The sequence below is a fragment of the Mytilus californianus genome, unplaced genomic scaffold (genome assembly GCF_021869535.1).
Source record: "Mytilus californianus isolate M0D057914Y unplaced genomic scaffold, xbMytCali1.0.p SCAF_2, whole genome shotgun sequence".
NCBI lineage: Eukaryota > Metazoa > Mollusca > Bivalvia > Mytilida > Mytilidae > Mytilus > Mytilus californianus.
This window is the reverse complement of record NW_026262668.1, coordinates 125717583-125741811: the sequence shown is the minus strand read 5'-3', so window position 1 is coordinate 125741811 and position 24229 is coordinate 125717583. Positions and strand designations below refer to the sequence as shown.

General features: G+C 33.6%; 1 protein-coding gene across 1 annotated transcript in view; it reads left to right on the top strand.

Annotated features, from left to right (window-relative positions):
- Positions 1-24229, top strand: part of LOC127727801 (mucin-2-like) — a 116419-nt gene that overhangs the window by 76557 nt on the left and 15633 nt on the right. The window contains exons 22-32 of the mRNA XM_052234917.1: positions 366-504; positions 1044-1223; positions 2198-2460; positions 2849-2987; positions 6008-6187; positions 7160-7422; positions 7811-7949; positions 8489-8668; positions 12129-12391; positions 20229-20367; positions 23390-23569. Of these exons, the coding sequence (XP_052090877.1) occupies positions 366-504; positions 1044-1223; positions 2198-2460; positions 2849-2987; positions 6008-6187; positions 7160-7422; positions 7811-7949; positions 8489-8668; positions 12129-12391; positions 20229-20367; positions 23390-23569 (2065 nt within the window). The remainder of the gene's footprint in view (positions 1-365; positions 505-1043; positions 1224-2197; positions 2461-2848; positions 2988-6007; positions 6188-7159; positions 7423-7810; positions 7950-8488; positions 8669-12128; positions 12392-20228; positions 20368-23389; positions 23570-24229) is intronic.

Here is a 24229-nt window from a genome sequence, read left to right as displayed (position 1 = left end):
CTGATTGTAGTATTAATGAAAAAGAAGACAACTTCAATTTAATTACTACAAAACGCACGAAAAGCAGTTCTGAAATTCTAGTATAACCAAAGAATGTTTACAAATTACGTTACATTGTACACAAGTGTCGTTGTTTCGGGGATTATGATTCTTTTCGTAAAGACATGAACATTAGTCTTTGATTACAATTATATTTTAGTAATGAAACGTTGCATTAAGACTATAGTCGTCTGTCAATACTAAGCACTGTGTATATAGGTTACACCATTTAAGGTAAAGATACCCATTAAATGACACTATACAATGCAATATAGTACTCCATAATAGACACATTCATACATTCAGAAGGCTATGTATTTCAACAGGCACAACCAAATGGCATCGTAGAACTGGAATTGATCAAACCTCTGTTGGCTGACAAGATAACATTGACGATAATACCTGACCAAACACCTAATGCAACTCCGGTTTTAAAAAGTGTCACCGTTGAGGCTTGTATTAAAGGTAACTAAACTTGTTGTACTGTACATTCAAATTAACAATTAGATTTGATAAACTGCTCCATAAAACCCGATAGAATTATAACCAATATGTTAAAATGCATATAATCTTATATTTGCCATATTATATTCATTCATATGTATTGACAAAAGAGTATGAGCAATTTTATCTTTAAATCCTTTTTTATTGAATATAACTATGAATGTTTTGTCTTAATTTGTGATTGCTTGTAGACATGGATTGAATATGTTGAGGTTTGAGCGTTCATTATGAAGGCTACTGAAAAACGTGCTAGGTCGGACAAAACTGATTTTCTGTTATTTTCATATATATGACCAACAAAACAACTTTCATGTCATCTTGAATTGAACACTGCAAAACAATCCCATATGTTCCCTTTTACTTGATTATTATATTTTTGCTTCATTAGTGGAGGACAAAATCGACATCTTAATGTATAGATGATATTGACAATTTTATTCAGTTATAAATGTGTTAAAATAAATGTACTAAGCCTGTGATGATAGTGATATTTTCTGTAGCTGTGACCACAGGACAACCAGCCACAACACCTACATCGTCTCCAGTTATTACCTCTGGAACACCTTCTACAGCGTCAACTCCAACTACGGGAACTCAAGCTGGAGCACCAGGAACCAGTCCACCTTTGATTCAAACAACTCAACCGTCGGTAACCACTGGACCCGCTTCTACAACTGCAGGTATTTTTTAAAGTCAGAAAATCTGAAATTCATTATCGTTGTTGTTCTACATGACAAATACGTTGTTGTCCTGCAGATAAAGCCCCAATGAACATCGTTTTTATGTGTAAATTACATTACATAAACTGCTTGATTTATGAACTAGGGATTGACATTTCACTTGGAAACTCAACATTTACCCCAACGACACTAACCAAGGAGGACGTCTTGTATAATTATAGTGTCTTTTGTAGGTTTCTTTTGAATTTCAACCAAAGATGCGGAACTTGATCTTCCTTAACTGTATTAAATACCTAAAATTGAATAAGTGTCCTTACAAACAACGTTATATTACTGGGTCTTCAAAATACTCCACAAAACCTCTTTCTAAATTATAACATCAATGTATTCAGCAACCAAAGCCGGGCTTCAAATTTATTGTAAAACTACCTATTCAAGAAAAGGTGTGAATCATATACAGATGCTAAAAAAAGGTTTAAAGATCTGTTAGAGAACACACAATCTAAGACTATTTCGTCTTGCAAATAGTATTAAGATATTTTAATTTTCTTTACTTTACACAAGTATTTCCCATTCCAAACTAAAAGGCAAATTGAAAGAGTTGATCCTATTTTGTTATTAAGAAAGAAAGGCCAACATAGGTACACGTGTCTTGTCTTAGGGAGGGATAAATCGTACTTTGTAAAAAAATCACTCTGATTCAAACAAGAAATTCTCTGAAACTGATATTATCGAGATGTTTGATGTCTTGATTGACAACATAATTGTTACGTTTGGAAGACGTGTATTTCAACTAACAATCGGCATTCCTATAGGAACCAACTGTGTGGCTCTTTTTGCCGACTTGTATCTTTAATCATATGAGGCTGACTGTATACAGCAGTTTTTAAGGAAGAATAAAAGGAAGCTGCCATTATCCCTTGACTTCACTTTCCTTGTATTCTAATTTATACTATTGCTTTTTGAATTTATAGGTTTGGGAAAATGTCCAGACGATACGCCAAAGGGCCCATTAAATTTTGAAACTGTGACTTCTTCATCGAATCCAGATGGTGCTGAAAACGCTTTAACACCTTCAGGATGGAAACCGTCAGCTGAAGACGAAAAGCCAGTTTTAGAGTTATCAACAAGTGACAGTAATCCGATAATGAATGTTGCTCTAGAAACAGAATTTGTTGACAGTATTGTTGTCAAACTTTATAATGACAACGTTTTAGTTTATGAGGAGACTGTCAAGGTATAATATTTTATTATTATCATCTGATTGTAATATTAATGAAAAAGAAGACAACTTCAATTTATTAACTACGAAACGCACGAAAAGCAGTTCTGAAATTCTAGTATAACCAAAGAATGTTTACAAATTACGTTACATTGTACTCTAGTGTCGTTGTTTAGGGGATTATGATTCTTTTCGTAAAGACATGAACATTAGTCTTTGATTACAATTATATTTTAGTAATGAAACGTTGCATTAAGACTATAGTCGTCTGTCAATACTAAGCACTGTGTATATAGGTTACACCATTTAAGGTAAAGATACCCATTAAATGACACTATACAATGCAATATAGTACTCCATAATAGACACATTCATACATTCAGAAGGCTATGTATTTCAACAGGCACAACCAAATGGCATCGTAGAACTGGAATTGATCAAACCTCTGTTGGCTGACAAGATAACATTGACGATAATACCTGACCAAACACCTAATGCAACTCCGGTTGTAAAAAGTGTCACCGTTGAGGCTTGTATTAAAGGTAACTAATTTTGTTGCACTGTACATTCAAATTAACATTTAGATTTGATAAACTGCTCCGTAAAACCCGATAGAATTATAACCAATATGTTAAAATGCATATAATCTTATATTTGCCATATTATATTCATTCATATGTATTGAGAAAAGAGTATGAGCAATTTTATCTTTAAATCCTTTTTTATTGAATATAACTATGAATGTTTTGTCTTAATTTGTGATTGCTTGTAGACATGGATTGAATATGTTGAGGTTTGAGCGTTCATGATGAAGGCTACTGAAAAAAGCGCTCGGTCGGACAAAATTGATTTTCTGTTATTTTCATATATATGACCAACAAAACAACTTTCATGTCATCTTGAATTTGAACACTGCAAAACAATCCCATATGTTCCCTTTTACTTGATTATTATATTTTTGCTTCATTAGTGGAGGACAAAATCGACATCTTAATGTATAGATGATATTGACAATTTTATTCAGTTATATATGTGTTAAAATAAATGTACTAAGCCTGTGATGATAGTGATGTTTTCTGTAGCTGTGACCACAGGACAACCAGCCACAACACCTACATCGTCTCCAGTGATTACCTCTGGAACACCTTCTACAGCGTCAACCCCAACTACAGGTACTCAAGCTGGAGCACCAGGAACCAGTCCACCTTTTATTCAAACAACTCAACCGTCGGTAACCACTGGACCCGCTTCTACAACTGCAGGTATTTTTTAAAGTCAGAAAATCTGAAATTCATTATCGTTGTTGTTCTACATGACAAATACGTTGTTGTCCTGCAGATAAAGCCCCAATGAACATCGTTTTTTATGTAAATTACATTACATAAACTGCTTGATAAATGAACTAGGGATTGACATTTCACTTGGAAACTCAACATTTACCCCAACGACACTAACCAAGGAGGACGTCTTGTATAATTATAGGGTCTTTTGTATGTTTCTTTTGAATTTCAACCAAAGATGCGGAACGTGATCTTCCTTAACTGTATTAAATACCTAAATTGCTCAAGTGTCCTTACAAACAAAGTTATATTACTGGGTCTTCCAAGTACTCCACAAAACCTCTTTCTAAATTATTAACATCAATTTATTCAGGAACCAAAGCCGGGCTTCAAATTTATTGTAAAACTACCTATTCGACAGTAGGTGTGAATCATATACAGATGCTAAAAAGGTTTAAAGATCTGTTAGAGAACACACAATCTAAGACTATTTCGTCTTGCAAATAGTATTAAGATATTTTAATTTTCTTTACTTCACACAAGTATTTCCCATTCCAAACTAAGAGGCAAATTGAAAGAATTGATCCTACTTTGTTATTAAGAAAGAAAGGCCAACATAGGTACAAGTGTCTTGTCTTAGGGAGGGATAAATCGTACTTTGTAAAAAAATCACTCTGATTCAAACAAGAAATTCTCTGAAACTGATATTATCGAGATGTTTGATGTCTTGATTGACAACATAATTGTTACGTTTGGAAGACGTGTATTTCAACTAACAATCGGCATTCCCATAGGAACCAACTGTGTGGCTCTTTTTGCCGACTTGTATCTTTAATCATATGAGGCTGACTGTATACAGCAGTTTTTAAGGAAGAATGAAAGGAAGCTGCCATTATCCCTTGACTTCACTTTCCTTGTATTCTAATTTATACTATTGCTTTTTGAATTTATAGGTTTGGGAAAATGTCCAGACGATACGCCAAAGGGCCCATTAAATTTTGAAACTGTGACTTCTTCATCGAATCCAGATGGTGCTGAAAATGCTTTAACACCTTCAGGATGGAAACCGTCAGCTGAAGACGAAAAGCCAGTTTTAGAGTTATCAACAAGTGACAGTAATCCGATAATGAATGTTGCTCTAGAAACAGAATTTGTTGACAGTATTGTTGTCAAACTTTATAATGACAACGTTTTAGTTTATGAGGAGACTGTCAAGGTATAATATTTTATTATTATCATCTGATTGTAATATTAATGAAAAAGAAGACAACTTCAATTTATTAACTACGAAACACACGAAAAGCAGTTCTGAAATTCTAGTATAACCAAAGAATGTTTACAAATTACGTTACATTGTACACTAGTGTCGTTGTTTAGGGGATTATGATTCTTTTCATAAAGACATGAACATTAGTCTTTGATTACAATTATATTTTAGTAATGAAACGTTGCATTAAGACTATAGTCGTCTGTCAATACTAAGCACTGTGTATATAGGTTACACCATTTAAGGTAAAGATACCCATTAAATGACACTATACAATGCAATATAGTACTCCATAATAGACACATTCATACATTCAGAAGGCTATGTATTTCAACAGGCACAACTAAATGGCATCGTAGAACTGGAATTGATCAAACCTCTGTTGGCTGACAAGATAACATTGACGATAATACCTGACCAAACACCTAATGCAACTCCGGTTTTAAAAAGTGTCACCGTTGAGGCTTGTATTAAAGGTAACTAATTTTGTTGTACTGTACATTCAAATTAACCATTAGATTTGATAAACTGCTCCGTAAAACCCGATAGAATTATAACCAATATGTTAAAATGCATATAATCTTATATTTGCCATATTATATTCATTCATATGTATTGACAAAAGAGTATGAACAATTTTATCTTTAAATCCTTTTTTATTGAATATAACCATCAATGTTATGTCTTAATTTGTGATTGCTTGTAGACATGGATTGAATATGTTGAGGTTTGAGCGTTCATTATGAAGGCTACTGAAAAACGTGCTAGGTCGGACAAAACTGATTTTCTGTTATTTTCATATATATGACCAACAAAACAACTTTCATGTCATCTTGAATTGAACACTGAAAAACAATCCCATATGTTCCCTTTTACTTGATTATTATATTTTTGCTTCATTAGTGGAGGACAAAATCGACATCTTAATGTATAGATGATATTGACAATTTTATTCAGTTATATATGTGTTAAAATAAATGTACTAAGCCTGTGATGATAGTGATGTTTTCTGTAGCTGTGACCACAGGACAACCAGCCACAACACCTACATCGTCTCCAGTGATTACCTCTGGAACACCTTCTACAGCGTCAACCCCAACTACAGGTACTCAAGCTGGAGCACCAGGAACCAGTCCACCTTTGATTCAAACAACTCAACCGTCGGTAACCACTGGACCCGCTTCTACAACTGCAGGTATTTTTTAAAGTCAGAAAATCTGAAATTCATTATCGTTGTTGTTCTACATGACAAATACGTTGTTGTCCTGCAGATAAAGCCCCAATGAACATCGTTTTTATGTGTAAATTACATTACATAAACTGCTTGATAAATGAACTAGGGATTGACATTTCAATTGGAAACTCAACATTTACCCCAACGACACTAACCAAGGAGGACGTCTTGTATAATTATAGTGTCTTTTGTATGTTTCTTTTGAATTTCAACCAAAGATGCGGAACGTGATCTTCCTTAACTGTATTAAATACCTAAATTGCTCAAGTGTCCTTACAAACAAAGTTATATTACTGGGTCTTCCAAGTACTCCACAAAACCTCTTTCTAAATTATTAACATCAATTTATTCAGCAACCAAAGCCGGGCTTCAAATTTATTGTAAAACTACCTATTCGAGAGTAGGTGTGAATCATATACAGATGCTAAAAAAAGTTTAAAGATCTGTTAGAGAACATACAATCTAAGACTATTTCGTCTTGCAAATAGTATTAAGATATTTTAATTTTCTATACTTTACACAAGTATTTCCCATTCCAAACTAAAAGGCAAATTGAAAGAGTTGATCCTATTTTGTTATTAAGAAAGAAAGGCCAACATAGGTACAAGTGTCTTGTCTAAGGGAGGAATAAATCGTACTTTGTAAAAAAATCACTCTGATTCAAACAATAAATTCTCTGAAACTGATATTATCGAGATGTTTGATGTCTTGATTGACAACATAATTGTTACGTTTGGAAGACGTGTATTTCAACTAACAATCGGCATTCCCATAGGAACCAACTGTGCGGCTCTTTTTGCCGACTTGTATCTTTAATCATATGAGGCTGACTGTATACAGGAGTTTTTAAGGAAGAATGAAAGGAAACTGCATTATCCTTTGACTTCACTTTCCTTGTATTCTAATTTATACTATGGCATTTTTAATTTATAGGTTTGGGAAAATGTCCAGACGATACGTCAAAGGGCCCATTAAATTTTGAAACTGTGACTTCTTCATCGAATCCAGATGGTGCTGAAAACGCTTTAACACCTTCAGGATGGAATCCGTCAGCTGAAGACGAAAAGCCAGTTTTAGAGTTATCAACAAGTGACAGTAATCCGATAATGAATGTTGCTCTAGAAACAGAATTTGTTGACAGTATTGTTATCAAACTTTATAATGACAACGTTTTAGTTTATGAGGAGACTGTCAAGGTAAGATATTTTATTATTATCATCTGATTGTAGTATTAATGAAAAAGAAGACAACTTCAATTTATTAACTACGAAACGCACGAAAAGCAGTTCTGAAATTCTAGTATAACCAAAGAGTGTTTACAAATTACGTTACATTGTACACTAGTGTCGTTGTTTCGGGGATTATGATTCTTTTCGTAAAGACATGAACATTAGTCTTTGATTACAATTATATTTTAGTAATGAAACGTTGCATTAAGACTATAGTCGTCTGTCAATACTAAGCACTGTGTATATAGGTTACACCATTTAAGGTAAAGATACCCATTAAATGACACTATACAATGCAATATAGTACTCCATAATAGACACATTCATACATTCAGAAGGCTATGTATTTCAACAGGCACAACCAAATGGCATCGTAGAACTGGAATTGATCAAACCTCTGTTGGCTGACAAGATAACATTGACGATAATACCTGACCAAACACCTAATGCAACTCCGGTTGTAAAAAGTGTCACCGTTGAGGCTTGTATTAAAGGTAACTAAACTTGTTGTACTGTACATTCAAATTAACAATTAGATTTGATAAACTGCTCCGTAAAACCCGATAGAATTATAACCAATATGTTAAAATGCATATAATCTTATATTTGCCATATTATATTCATTCATATGTATTGACAAAAGAGTATGAGCAATGTTATCTTTAAATCCTTTTTTATTGAATATAACTATGAATGTTTTGTCTTAATTTGTGATTGCTTGTAGACATGGATTGAATATGTTGAGGTTTGAGCGTTCATTATGAAGGCTACTGAAAAACGTGCTAGGTCGGACAAAACTGATTTTCTGTTATTTTCATATATATGACCAACACAACAACGTTCATGTCATCTTGAAATTAACACTGCAAAACAATCCCATATGTTCCCTTTTACTTGATTATTATATTTTTGCTTCATTAGTGGAGGACAAAATCGACATCTTAATGTATAGATGATATTGACAATTTTATTCAGTTATAAATGTGTTAAAATAAATGTACTAAGCCTGTGATGATAGTGATGTTTTCTGTAGCTGTGACCACAGGACAACCAGCCACAACACCTACATCGTCTCCAGTTATTACCTCTGGAACACCTTCTACAGCGTCAACTCCAACTACGGGAACTCAAGCTGGAGCACCAGGAACCAGTCCACCTTTGATTCAAACAACTCAACCGTCGGTAACCACTGGACCCGCTTCTACAACTGCAGGTATTTTTTAAAGTCAGAAAATCTGAAATTCATTATCGTTGTTGTTCTACATGACAAATACGTTGTTGTCCTGCAGATAAAGCCCCAATGAACATCGTTTTTATGTGTAAATTACATTACATAAACTGCTTGATTTATGAACTAGGGATTGACATTTCACTTGGAAACTCAACATTTACCCCAACGACACTAACCAAGGAGGACGTCTTGTATAATTATAGGGTCTTTTGTAGGTTTCTTTTGAATTTCAACCAAAGATGCGGAACTTGATCTTCCTTAACTGTATTAAATACCTAAAATTGAATAAGTGTCCTTACAAACAACGTTATATTACTGGGTCTTCAAAATACTCCACAAAACCTCTTTCTAAATTATAACATCAATGTATTCAGCAACCAAAGCCGGCCTTCAAATTTATTGTAAAACTACCTATTCAAGAGTAGGTGTGAATCATATACAGATGCTAAAAAAGGTTTAAAGATCTGTTAGAGAACACACAATCTAAGACTATTTCGTCTTGCAAATAGTATTAAGATATTTTAATTTTCTTTACTTTACACAAGTATTTCCCATTCCAAACTAAAAGGCAAATTGAAAGAGTTGATCCTATTTTGTTATTAAGAAAGAAAGGCCAACATAGGTACACGTGTCTTGTCTTAGGGAGGGATAAATCGTACTTTGTAAAAAAATCACTCTGATTCAAACAAGAAATTCTCTGAAACTGATATTATCGAGATGTTTGATGTCTTGATTGACAACATAATTGTTACGTTTGGAAGACGTGTATTTCAACTAACAATCGGCATTCCCATATGAACCAACTGTACGGCTCTTTTTGCCGACTTGTATCTTTTATCATATGAGGCTGACTGTATACAGCAGTTTTTAAGGAAGAATGAAAGGAAGCTGCCATATCCTTTGACTTCACTTTCCTTGTATTCTAATTTATACTATTGCTTTTTGAATTTATAGGTTTGGGAAAATGTCCAGACGATACGCCAAAGGGCCCATTAAATTTTGAAACTGTGACTTCTTCATCGAATCCAGATGGTGCTGAAAACGCTTTAACACCTTCAGGATGGAAACCGTCAGCTGAAGACGAAAAGCCAGTTTTAGAGTTATCAACAAGTGACAGTAATCCGATAATGAATGTTGCTCTAGAAACAGAATTTGTTGACAGTATTGTTGTCAAACTTTATAATGACAACGTTTTAGTTTATGAGGAGACTGTCAAGGTATGACATTTTATTATTATCATCTGATTGTAATATTAATGAAAAAGAAGACAACTTCAACTTATTAACTACGAAACGCACGAAAAACAGTTCTGAAATTCTAGTATAACCAAAGAATGTTTACAAATTACGTTACATTGTACTCTAGTGTCGCTGTTTAGGGGATTATGATACTTTTCGTAAAGACATGAACATTAGTCTTTGATTACAATTATATTTTAGTAATGAAACGTTGCATTAAGACTATAGTCGTCTGTCAATACTAAGTACTGTGTATGTTGGTTACACCGTTTAAGGTAAAGATACCCATTAAATGACACTATACAATGCAATATAGTACTCCATAATAGACACATTCATACATTCAGAAGGCTTTGTATTTCAACAGGCACAACCAAATGGCATCGTAGAACTGGAATTGATCAAACCTTTGTTGGCTGACAAGATAACATTGACGATAGTACCTGACCAAACACCTAATGAAACTCCGGTTGTAAAAAGTGTCACCGTGGAGGCTTGTATTAAAGGTAACTAATTTTGTTGTACTTTACATTCAAATTAACATTTAGATTTGATAAACTGCCCCGTAAAACCCGATAGAATTATAACCAATATGTTAAAATGCATATAATCTTATATATGCCATATTACTAAGTATATCCATTCATATGTATTGACAAAAGAGTATGAACAATTTTATCTTTAAATCCTTTTTTATTGAATATAACTATGAATGTTTTGTCTAAATTTGTGATTGCTTGTAGACATGGATTGAATATGTTGAGGTTTGAGCGTTCATGATGAAGGCTACTGAAAAAAGCGCTCGGTCGGACAAAATTGATTTTCTGTTATTTTCATATATATGACCAACAAAACAACTTTCATGTCATCTTGAATTTGAACACTGCAAAACAATCCTATATGTTCCCTTTTACTTGATTATTATATTTTTGCTTCATTAGTGGAGGACAAAATCGACATCTTAATGTATAGATGATATTGACAATTTTATTCAGTTATATATGTGTTAAAATAAATGTATTAAGCCTGTGATGATAGTGATGTTTTCTGTAGCTGTGACCACAGGACAACCAGCCACAACACCTACATCGTCTCCAGTGATTAACTCTGGAACACCTTCTACAGCGTCAACCCCAACTACAGGTACTCAAGCTGGAGCACCAGGAACCAGTCCACCTTTGATTCAAACAACTCAACCGTCGGTAACCACTGGACCCGCTTCTACAACTGCAGGTATTTTTTAAAGTCAGAAAATCTGAAATTCATTATCGTTGTTGTTCTACATGACAAATACGTTGTTGTCCTGCAGATAAAGCCCCAATGAACATCGTTTTTATGTGTAAATTACATTACATAAACTGCTTGATTAATGAACTAGGGATTGACATTTCACTTGGATACTCAACATTTACCCCAACGACACTAACCAAGGAGGACGTCTTGTATAATTATAGTGTCTTTTGTAGGTTTCTTTTGAATTTCAACCAAAGATGCGGAACTTGATCTTCCTTAACTGTATTAAATACCTAAATTGAATAAGTGTCCTTACAAACAACGTTATATTACTGGGTCTTCCAAATACTCCACAAAACCTCTTTCTAAATTATAACATCAATTTATTCAGCAACCAAAGCCAGGCTTCAAATTTATTGTAAAACTACCTATTCTAGAGTAGGTGTGAATCATATACAGATGCTAAAAAGGTTTAAAGATCTTTTAGAAAACACACAATCTAAGACTATTTCGTCTTGCAAATAGTGTTAAGATATTTTAATTTTCTTTACTTTAAACAAGTATTTCCCATTCCAAACTAAAAGGCAAATTGAAAGAATTGATCCTACTTTGTTTCATAAGAAAGAAAGGCCAACATAGGTACAAGTGTCTTGTCTTAGGGAGGGATAAATCGTACTTTGTAAAAAAATCACTCTGATTCAAACAAGAAATTCTCTGAAACTGATATTATCGAGATGTTTGATGTCTTGATTGACAACATAATTGTTACGTTTGGAAGACGTGTATTTCAACTAACAATCGGCATTCCCATAGGAACCAACTGTGTGGCTCTTTTTGCCGACTTGTATCTTTAATCATATGAGGCTGACTGTATACAGGAGTTTTTAAGGAAGAATGAAAGGAAACTGCATTATCCTTTGACTTCACTTTCCTTGTATTCTAATTTATACTATTGCATTTTGAATTTATAGGTTTGGGAAAATGTCCAGACGGTACGTCAAAGGGCCCATTAAATTTTAAAACTGTGACTTCTTCATCGAATCCAGATGGTGCTGAAAACGCTTTAACACCTTCAGGATGGAATCCGTCAGCTGAAGACGAAAAGCCAGTTTTAGAGTTATCAACAAGTGACAGTAATCCGATAATGAATGTTGCTCTAGAAACAGAATTTGTTGACAGTATTGTTATCAAACTTTATAATGACAACGTTTTAGTTTATGAGGAGACTGTCAAGGTATGATATTTTATTATTATCATCTGATTGTAGTATTAATGAAAAAGAAGACAACTTCAATTTATTAACTACGAAACGCACGAAAAGCAGTTCTGAAATTCTAGTATAACCAAAGAGTGTTTACAAATTACGTTACATTGTACACTAGTGTCGTTGTTTCGGGGATTATGATTCTTTTCGTAAAGACATGAACATTAGTCTTTGATTACAATTATATTTTAGTAATGAAACGTTGCATTAAGACTATAGTCGTCTGTCAATACTAAGCACTGTGTATATAGGTTACACCATTTAAGGTAAAGATACCCATTAAATGACACTATACAATGCAATATAGTACTCCATAATAGACACATTCATACATTCAGAAGGCTATGTATTTCAACAGACACAACCAAATGGCATCGTAGAACTGGAATTGATCAAACCTCTGTTGGCTGACAAGATAACATTGACGATAATACCTGACCAAACACCTAATGCAACTCCGGTTGTAAAAAGTGTCACCGTTGAGGCTTGTATTAAAGGTAACTAAACTTGTTGTACTGTACATTCAAATTAACAATTAGATTTGATAAACTGCTCCGTAAAACCCGATAGAATTATAGCCAATATGTTAAAATGCATATAATCTTATATTTGCCATATTATATTCATTCATATGTATTGACAAAAGAGTATGAGCAATTTTATCTTTAAATCCTTTTTTATTGAATATAACTATGAATGTTTTGTCTTAATTTGTGATTGCTTGTAGACATGGATTGAATATGTTGAGGTTTGAGCGTTCATTATGAAGGCTACTGAAAAACGTGCTAGGTCGGACAAAACTGATTTTCTGTTATTTTCATATATATGACCAACAAAACAACTTTCATGTCATCTTGAAATGAACACTGCAAAACAATCCCATATGTTCCCTTTTACTTGATTATTATATTTTTGCTTCATTAGTGGAGGACAAAATCGACATCTTAATGTATAGATGATATTGACAATTTTATTCAGTTATAAATGTGTTAAAATAAATGTACTAAGCCTGTGATGATAGTGATGTTTTCTGTAGCTGTGACCACAGGACAACCAGCCACAACACCTACATCATCTCCAGTTATTACCTCTGGAACACCTTCTACAGCGTCAACTCCAACTACGGGAACTCAAGCTGGAGCACCAGGAACCAGTCCACCTTTGATTCAAACAACTCAACCGTCGGTAACCACTGGACCCGCTTCTACAACTGCAGGTATTTTTTAAAGTCAGAAAATCTGAAATTCATTATCGTTGTTGTTCTACATGACAAATACGTTGTTGTCCTGCAGATAAAGCCCCAATGAACATCGTTTTTATGTGTAAATTACATTACATAAACTGCTTGATTTATGAACTAGGGATTGACATTTCACTTGGAAACTCAACATTTACCCCAACGACACTAACCAAGGAGGACGTCTTGTATAATTATAGGGTCTTTTGTAGGTTTCTTTTGAATTTCAACCAAAGATGCGGAACTTGATCTTCCTTAACTGTATTAAATACCTAAATTGAATAAGTGTCCTTACAAACAACGTTATATTACTGGGTCTTCAAAATACTCCACAAAACCTCTTTCTAAATTATAACATCAATGTATTCAGCAACCAAAGCCAGGCTTCAAATTTATTGTAAAACTACCTATTCAAGAGTAGGTGTGAATCATATACAGATGCTAAAAAAGGTTTAAAGATCTGTTAGAGAACACACAATCTAAGACTATTTCGTCTTGCAAATAGTATTAAGATATTTTAATTTTCTTTACTTTACACAAGTATTTCCCATTCCAAACTAAAAGGCAAATTGAAAGAGTTGATCCTATTTTGTTATTAAGAAAGAAAGGCCAACATAGGTACACGTGTCTTGTCTTAGGGAGGGATAAATCGTAATTTGTAAAAAAAATCACTCTGATTCAAACAAGAAATTCTCTGAAACTGATATTATCGAGATGTTTGATGTCTTGATTGACAACATAATTGTTACGTTTGGAAGACGTGTATTTCAACTAACAATCGGCATTCCCATAGGAACCAACTGTGCGGCTCTTTTTCCCGACTTGTATCTTTAATCATATAAGGCTGACTGTATACAGCAGTTTTTAAGGAAGAATGAAAGGAAGCTGCCATTATCCTTTGACTTCACTTTCCTTGTATTCTAATTTATACTATTGCTTTTTGAATTTATAGGTTTGGGAAAATGTCCAGACGATACGCCAAAGGGCCCATTAAATTTTGAAACTGTGACTTCTTCATCGAATCCAGATGGTGCTGAAAACGCTTTAACACCTTCAGGATGGACACCGTTAGCTGAGGACGAAAAGCCAGTTTTAGAGTTATCAACAAGTGACAGTAATCCGATAATGAATGTTGCTCTAGAAACAGAATTTGTTGACAGTATTGTTGTCAAACTTTATAATGACAACGTTTTAGTTTATGAGGAGACTGTTAAGGTATGACATTTTATTATTATCATCTGATTGTAATATTAATGAAAAAGAAGATAACTTCAACTTATTAACTACGAAACGCACGAAAAATAGTTCTGAAATTCTAGTATAACCAAAGAATGTTTACAAATTACGTTACATTGTACTCTAGTGTCGTTGTTTAGGGGATTATGATTCTTTTCGTAAAGACATGAAGATTAGTCTTTGATTACAATTATATTTTAGTAATGAAACGTTGCATTAAGACTATAGTCGTCTGTCAATACTAAGTACTGTGTATGTTGGTTACACCGTTTAAGGTAAAGATACCCATTAAATGACACTATACAATGCAATATAGTACTCCATAATAGACACATTCATACATTCAGAAGGCTTTGTATTTCAACAGGCACAACCAAATGGCATCGTAGAACTGGAACTGATCAAACCTTTGTTGGCTGACAAGATAACATTGACGATAGTACCTGACCAAACACCTAATGCAACTCCGGTTGTAAAAAGTGTCACCGTGGAGGCTTGTATTAAAGGTAACTAATTTTGTTGTACTTAACATTCAAATTAACATTTAGATTTGATAAACTGCTATGTAAAACCCGATAGAATTATAACCAATATGTTAAAATGCATATAATCTTATATATGCCATATTATATCCATTCATATGTATTGACAAAAGAGTATGAACAATTTTATCTTTAAATCCTTTTTTATTGAATATAACTATGAATGTTTTGTCTTAATTTGTGATTGCTTGTAGACATGGATTGAATATGTTGAGGTTTGAGCGTTCATGATGAAGGCTACTGAAAAAAGCGCTCGGTCGGACAAAATTGATTTTCTGTTATTTTCATATATTTGACCAACAAAACAACTTTCATGTCATCTTGAATTTGAACACTGCAAAACAATCCCATATGTTCCCTTTCACTTGATTATTATATTTTTGCTTCATTAGTGGAGGACAAAATCGACATCTTAATGTATAGATGATATTGACAATTTTATTCAGTTATATATGTGTTAAAATAAATGTATTAAGCCTGTGATGATAGTGATGTTTTCTGTAGCTGTGACGACAGGACAACCAGCCACAACACTTACATCGTCTCCAGTGATTACCTCTGGAACACCTTCTACAGCGTCAACCCCAACTACAGGTACTCAAGCTGGAGCACCAGGAACCAGTCCACCTTTGATTCAAACAACTCAACCGTCGGTAACCACTGGACCCGCTTCTACAACTGCAGGTATTTTTTAAAGTCAGAAAATCTGAAATTCATTATCGTTGTTGTTCTACATCACAAATACGTTGTTGTCCTGCAGATAAAGCCCCAATGAACATCGTTTTTATGTGTAAATTACATTACATAAACTGCTTGATTTATGAACTAGGGATTGACATTTCACTTGGAAACTCAACATTTACCCCAACGACACTAACCAATGAGGACGTCTTGTATAATTATAGTGTCTTTTGTAGGTTTCTTTTGAATTTCAACCAAAGATGCGGAACTTGATCTTCCTTAACTGTATTAAATACCTAAATTGAATAAGTGTCCTTACAAACAACGTTATATAACTGGGTCTTCAAAATACTCCACAAAACCTCTTTCTAAATTATAACATCAATGTATTCAGCAACCAAAGCCAGGCTTCAAATTTATTGTAAAACTACCTATTCAAGAGTAGGTGTGAATCATATACAGATGCTAAAAAAGGTTTAAAGATCTGTTAGAGAACACACAATCTAAGACTATTTCGTCTTGCAAATAGTATTAAGATATTTTAATTTTCTTTACTTTACACAAGTATTTCCCATTCCAAACTAAAAGGCAAATTGAAAGAGTTGATCCTATTTTGTTATTAAGAAAGAAAGGCCAACATAGGTACACGTGTCTTGTCTTAGGGAGGGATAAATCGTACTTTGTAAAAAAAATCACTCTGATTCAAACAAGAAATTCTCTGAAACTGATATTATCGAGATGTTTGATGTCTTGATTGACAACATAATTGTTACGTTTGGAAGACGTGTATTTCAACTAACAATCGGCATTCCCATAGGAACCAACTGTGCGGCTCTTTTTGCCGACTTGTATCTTTAATCATATGAGGCTGACTGTATACAGCAGTTTTTAAGGAAGAATGAAAGGAAGCTGCCATTATCCTTTGACTTCACTTTCCTTGTATTCTAATTTATACTATTGCTTTTTGAATTTATAGGTTTGGGAAAATGTCCAGACGATACGCCAAAGGGCCCATTAAATTTTGAAACTGTGACTTCTTCATCGAATCCAGATGGTGCTGAAAACGCTTTAACACCTTCAGGATGGACACCGTTAGCTGAGGACGAAAAGCCAGTTTTAGAGTTATCAACAAGTGACAGTAATCCGATAATGAATGTTGCTCTAGAAACAGAATTTGTTGACAGTATTGTTGTCAAACTTTATAATGACAACGTTTTAGTTTATGAGGAGACTGTCAAGGTATGACATTTTATTATTATCATCTGATTGTAATATTAATGAAAAAGAAGACAACTTCAACTTATTAACTACGAAACGCACGAAAAACAGTTCTGAAATTCTAGTATAACCAAAGAATGTTTACAAATTACGTTACATTGTACTCTAGTGTCGTTGTTTAGGGGATTATGATTCTTTTCGTAAAGACATGAAGATTAGTCTTTGATTACAATTATATTTTAGTAATGAAACGTTGCATTAAGACTATAGTCGTCTGTCAATACTAAGTACTGTGTATGTTGGTTACACCGTTTAAGGTAAAGATACCCATTAAATGACACTATACAATGCAATATAGTACTCCATAATAGACACATTCATACATTCAGAAGGCTTTGTATTTCAACAGGCACAACCAAATGGCATCGTAGAACTGGAACTGATCAAACCTTTGTTGGCTGACAAGATAACATTGACGATAGTACCTGACCAAACACCTAATGCAACTCCGGTTGTAAAAAGTGTCACCGTGGAGGCTTGTATTAAAGGTAACTAATTTTGTTGTACTTAACATTCAAATTAACATTTAGATTTGATAAACTGCTATGTAAAACCCGATAGAATTATAACCAATATGTTAAAATGCATATAATCTTATATATGCCATATTATATCCATTCATATGTATTGACAAAAGACTATGAACAATTTTATCTTTAAATCCTTTTTTATTGAATATAACTATGATTGTTTTGTCTTAATTTGTGATTGCTTGTAGACATGGATTGAATATGTTGAGGTTTGAGCGTTCATGATGAAGGCTACTGAAAAAAGCGCTCGGTCGGACAAAATTGATTTTTCTGTTATTTTCATATATATGACCAACAAAACAACTTTCATGTCATCTTGAATTTGAACACTGCAAAACAATCCCATATGTTCCCTTTTACTTGATTATTATATTTTTGCTTCATTAGTGGAGGACAAAATCGACATCTTAATGTATAGATGATATTGACAATTTTATTCAGTTATATATGTGTTAAAATAAATGTACTAAGCCTGTGATGATAGTGATGTTTTCTGTAGCTGTGACCACAGGACAACCAGCTAAAACACCTACATCGTCTCCAGTGATTACCTCTGGAACACCTTCTACAGCGTCAACCCCAACTACAGGTACTCAAGCTGGAGCACCAGGAACAAGTCCACCTTTGATTCAAACAACTCAACCGTCGGTAACCACTGGACCCGCTTCTACAACTGCAGGTATTTTTTAAAGTCAGAAAATCTGAAATTCATTATCGTTGTTGTTCTACATCACAAATACGTTGTTGTCCTGCAGATAAAGCCCCAATGAACATCGTTTTTATGTGTAAATTACATTACATAAACTGCTTGATAAATGAACTAGGGATTGACATTTTACTTGGAAACTCAACATTTACCCCAACGCCACTAACCAAGGAGGACGTCTTGTATAATTATAGGGTCTTTTCTATGTTTCTTTTGAATTTCAACCAAAGATGCGGAACGTGATCTTCCTTAACTGTATTAAATACCTAAAGTTGAATAAGTGTCCTTACAAACAACGTTATATTACTGGGTCTTCAAAATACTCCACAAAACCTCTTTCTAAATTATAACATCAATGTATTCAGCAACCAAAGCCGGCCTTCAAATTTATTGTAAAACTACCTATTCAAGAGTAGGTGTGAATCATATACAGATGCTAAAAAAGGTTTAAAGATCTGTTAGAGAACACACAATCTAAGACTATTTCGTCTTGCAAATAGTATTAAGATATTTTAATTTTCTTTACTTTACACAAGTATTTCCCATTCCAAACTAAAAGGCAAATTGAAAGAGTTGATCCTATTTTGTTATTAAGAAAGAAAGGCCAACATAGGTACACGTGTCTTGTCTTAGGGAGGGATAAATCGTACTTTGTAAAAAAATCACTCTGATTCAAACAAGAAATTCTCTGAAACTGATATTATCGAGATGTTTGATGTCTTGATTGACAACATAATTGTTACGTTTGGAAGAAGTGTATTTCAACTAACAATCGGCATTCCCATATGAACCAACTGTACGGCTCTTTTTGCCGACTTGTATCTTTTATCATATGAGGCTGACTGTATATAGCAGTTTTTAAGGAAGAATGAAAGGAAGCTGCCATTATCCTTTGACTTCACTTTCCTTGTATTCTAATTTATACTATTGCTTTTTGAATTTATAGGTTTGGAAAAATGTCCAGACGATACGCCAAAGGGCCCATTAAATTTTGAAACTGTGACTTCTTCATCGAATCCAGATGGTGCTGAAAACGCTTTAACACCTTCAGGATGGAAACCGTCAGCTGAAGACGAAAAGCCAGTTTTAGAGTTATCAACAAGTGACAGTAATCCGATAATGAATGTTGCTCTAAAAACAGAATTTGTTGACAGTATTGTTGTCAAACTTTATAATGACAACGTTTTAGTTTATGAGGAGACTGTCAAGGTATGATATTTTATTATTATCATCTGATTGTAATATTAATGAAAAAGAAGACAACTTCAATTTATTAACTACGAAACACACGAAAAGCAGTTCTGAAATTCTAGTATAACCAAAGAATGTTTACAAATTACGTTACATTGTACTCTAGTGTCGTTGTTTAGGGGATTATGATTCTTTTCGTAAAGACATGAACATTAGTCTTTAATTACAATTATATTTTAGTAATGAAACGTTACATTAAGACTATAGTCGTCTGTCAATACTAAGCACTGTGTATATAGGTTACACCTTTTAAGGTAAAGATACCCATTAAATGACACTATACAATGCAATATAGTACTCCATAATAGACACATTCATACATTCAGAAGGCTATGTATTTCAACAGGCACAACCAAATGGCATCGTAGAACTGGAATTGATCAAACCTCTGTTGGCTGACAAGATAACATTGACGATAATACCTGACCAAACACCTAATGCAACTCCGGTTGTAAAAAGTGTCACCGTTGAGGCTTGTATTAAAGGTAACTAATTTTGTTGCACTGTACATTCAAATTAACATTTAGATTTGATAAACTGCTCCGTAAAACCCGATAGAATTATAACCAATATGTTAAAATGCATATAATCTTATATTTGCCATATTATATTCATTCATATGTATTGAGAAAAGAGTATGAGCAATTTTATCTTTAAATCCTTTTTTATTGAATATAACTATGAATGTTTTGTCTTAATTTGTGATTGCTTGTAGACATGGATTGAATATGTTGAGGTTTGAGCGTTCATGATGAAGGCTACTGAAAAAAGCGCTCGGTCGGACAAAATTGATTTTCTGTTATTTTCATATATATGACCAACAAAACAACTTTCATGTCATCTTGAATTTGAACACTGCAAAACAATCCCATATGTTCCCTTTTACTTGATTATTATATTTTTGCTTCATTAGTGGAGGACAAAATCGACATCTTAATGTATAGATGATATTGACAATTTTATTCAGTTATATATGTGTTAAAATAAATGTATTAAGCCTGTGATGATAGTGATGTTTTCTGTAGCTGTGACCACAGGACAACCAGCCACAACACCTACATCGTCTCCAGTGATTACCTCTGGAACACCTTCTACAGCGTCAACCCCAACTACAGGTACTCAAGCTGGAGCACCAGGAACCAGTCCACCTTTGATTCAAACAACTCAACCGTCGGTAACCACTGGACCCGCTTCTACAACTGCAGGTATTTTTTAAAGTCAGAAAATCTGAAATTCATTATCGTTGTTGTTCTACATGACAAATACGTTGTTGTCCTGCAGATAAAACCCCAATGAACATCGTTTTTTTATGTAAATTACATTACATAAACTGCTTGATAAATGAACTAGGGATTGACATTTCACTTGGAAACTCAACATTTACCCCAACGACACTAACCAAGGAGGACGTCTTGTATAATTATAGGGTCTTTTGTATGTTTCTTTTGAATTTCAACCAAAGATGCGGAACGTGATCTTCCTTAACTGTATTAAATACCTAAATTGCTCAAGTGTCCTTACAAACAAAGTTATATTACTGGGTCTTCCAAGTACTCCACAAAACCTCTTTCTAAATTATTAACATCAATTTATTCAGCAACCAAAGCCGGGCTTCAAATTTATTGTAAAACTACCTATTCGAGAGTAGGTGTGAATCATATACAGATGCTAAAAAAAGTTTAAAGATCTGTAAGAGAACATACAATCTAAGACTATTTCGTGTTGCAAATAGTATTAAGATATTTTAATTTTCTATACTTTACACAAGTATTTCCCATTCCAAACTAAAAGGCAAATTGAAAGAGTTGATCCTATTTTGTTATTAAGAAAGAAAGGCCAACATAGGTACAAGTGTCTTGTCTAAAAGAGGAATAAATCGTACTTTGTAAAAAAATCACTCTGATTCAAACAAGCAATTCTCTGAAACTGATATTATCGAGATGTTTGATGTCTTGATTGACAACATATTTGTTACGTTTGGAAGACGTGTATTTCAACTAACAATCGGCATTCCCATAGGAACCAACTGTGCGGCTCTTTTTGCCGACTTGTATCTTTAATCATATGAGGCTGACTGTATACAGGAGTTTTTAAGGAAGAATGAAAGGAAACTGGCATTATCCTTTGACTTCACTTTCCTTGTATTCTAATTTATACTATTGCTTTTTGAATTTATAGGTTTGGGAAAATGTCCAGACGATACGTCAAAGGGCCCATTAAATTTTGAAACTGTGACTTCTTCATCGAATCCAGATGGTGCTGAAAACGCTTTAACACCTTCAGGATGGAAACCGTCAGCTGAAGACGAAAAGCCAGTTTTAGAGTTATCAACAAGTGACAGTAATCCGATAATGAATGTTGCTCTAGAAACAGAATTTGTTGACAGTATTGTTATCAAACTTTATAATGACAACGTTTTAGTTTATGAGGAGACTGTCAAGGTATGATATTTTATTATTATCATCTGATTGTAGTATTAATGAAAAAGAAGACAACTTCAATTTATTAACTACGAAACGCACGAAAAGCAGTTCTGAAATTCTAGTATAACCAAAGAATGTTTACAAATTACGTTACATTGTACACTAGTGTCGTTGTTTTGGGGATTATGATTCTTTTCGTAAAGACATGAACATTAGTCTTTGATTACAATTATATTTTAGTAATGAAACGTTGCATTAAGACTATAGTCGTCTGTCAATACTAAGCACTGTGTATATAGGTTTCACCATTTAAGGTAAAGATACCCATTAAATGACACTATACAATGCAATATAGTACTCCATAATAGACACATTCATACATTCAGAAGGCTATGTATTTCAACAGGCACAACCAAATGGCATCGTAGAACTGGAACTGATCAAACCTCTGTTGGCTGACAAGATAACATTGACGATAATACCTGACCAAACACCTAATGCAACTCCGGTTGTAAATAGTGTCACCGTTGAGGCTTGTATTAAAGGTAACTAATTTTGTTGTACTGTACATTCAAATTAACCATTAGATTTGATAAACTGCTCCGTAAAACCCGATAGAATTATAACCAATATGTTAAAATGCATATAATCTTATATTTGCCATATTATATTCATTCATATGTATTGACAAAAGAGTATGAGTAATTTTATCTTTAAATCCTTTTTTATTGAATATAACTATGAATGTTTTGTCTTAATTTGTGATTGCTTGTAGACATGGATTGAATATGTTGAGGTTTGAGCGTTCATTATGAAGGCTACTGAAAAACGTGCTAGGTCGGACAAAACTGATTTTCTGTTATATTCATATATATGACCAACAAAACAACTTTCTTGTCATCTTGAATTGAACACTGCAAAACAATCCCATATGTTCCCTTTTACTTGATTATTATATTTTTGCTTCATTAGTGGAGGACAAAATCGACATCTTAATGTATAGATGATATTGACAATTTTATTCAGTTATATATGTGTTAAAATAAATGTACTAAGCCTGTGATGATAGTGATGTTTTCTGTAGCTGTGACCACAGGACAACCAGCCACAACACCTACATCGTCTCCAGTTATTACCTCTGGAACACCTTCTACAGCGTCAACTCCAACTACGGGAACTCAAGCTGGAGCACCAGGAACCAGTCCACCTTTGATTCAAACAACTCAACCGTCGGTAACCACTGGACCCGCTTCTACAACTGCAGGTATTTTTTAAAGTCAGAAAATCTGAAATTCATTATCGTTGTTGTTCTACATGACAAATACGTTGTTGTCCTGCAGATAAAGCCCCAATGAACATCGTTTTTATGTGTAAATTACATTACATAAACTGCTTGATTAATGAACTAGGGATTGACATTTCACTTGGATACTCAATATTTACCCCAACGACACTAACCAAGGAGGACGTCTTGTATAATTATAGTGTCTTTTGTAGGTTTCTTTTGAATTTCAACCAAAGATGCGGAACTTGATCTTCCTTAACTGTATTAAATACCTAAATTGAATAAGTGTCCTTACAAACAACGTTATATTACTGGGTCTTCCAAATACTCCACAAAACCTCTTTCTAAATTATAACATCAATTTATTCAGCAACCAAAGCCAGGCTTCAAATTTATTGTAAAACTACCTATTCTAGAGTAGGTGTGAATCATATACAGATGCTAAAAAGGTTTAAAGATCTGTTAGAGAACACACAATCTAAGACTATTTCGTCTTGCAAATAGTATTAAGATATTTTAATTTTCTTTACTTTAAACAAGTATTTCCCATTCCAAACTAAAAGGCAAATTGAAAGAGTTGATCCTATTTTGTTATTAAGAAAGAAAGGCCAACATAGGTACAAGTGTCTTGTCTTAGGG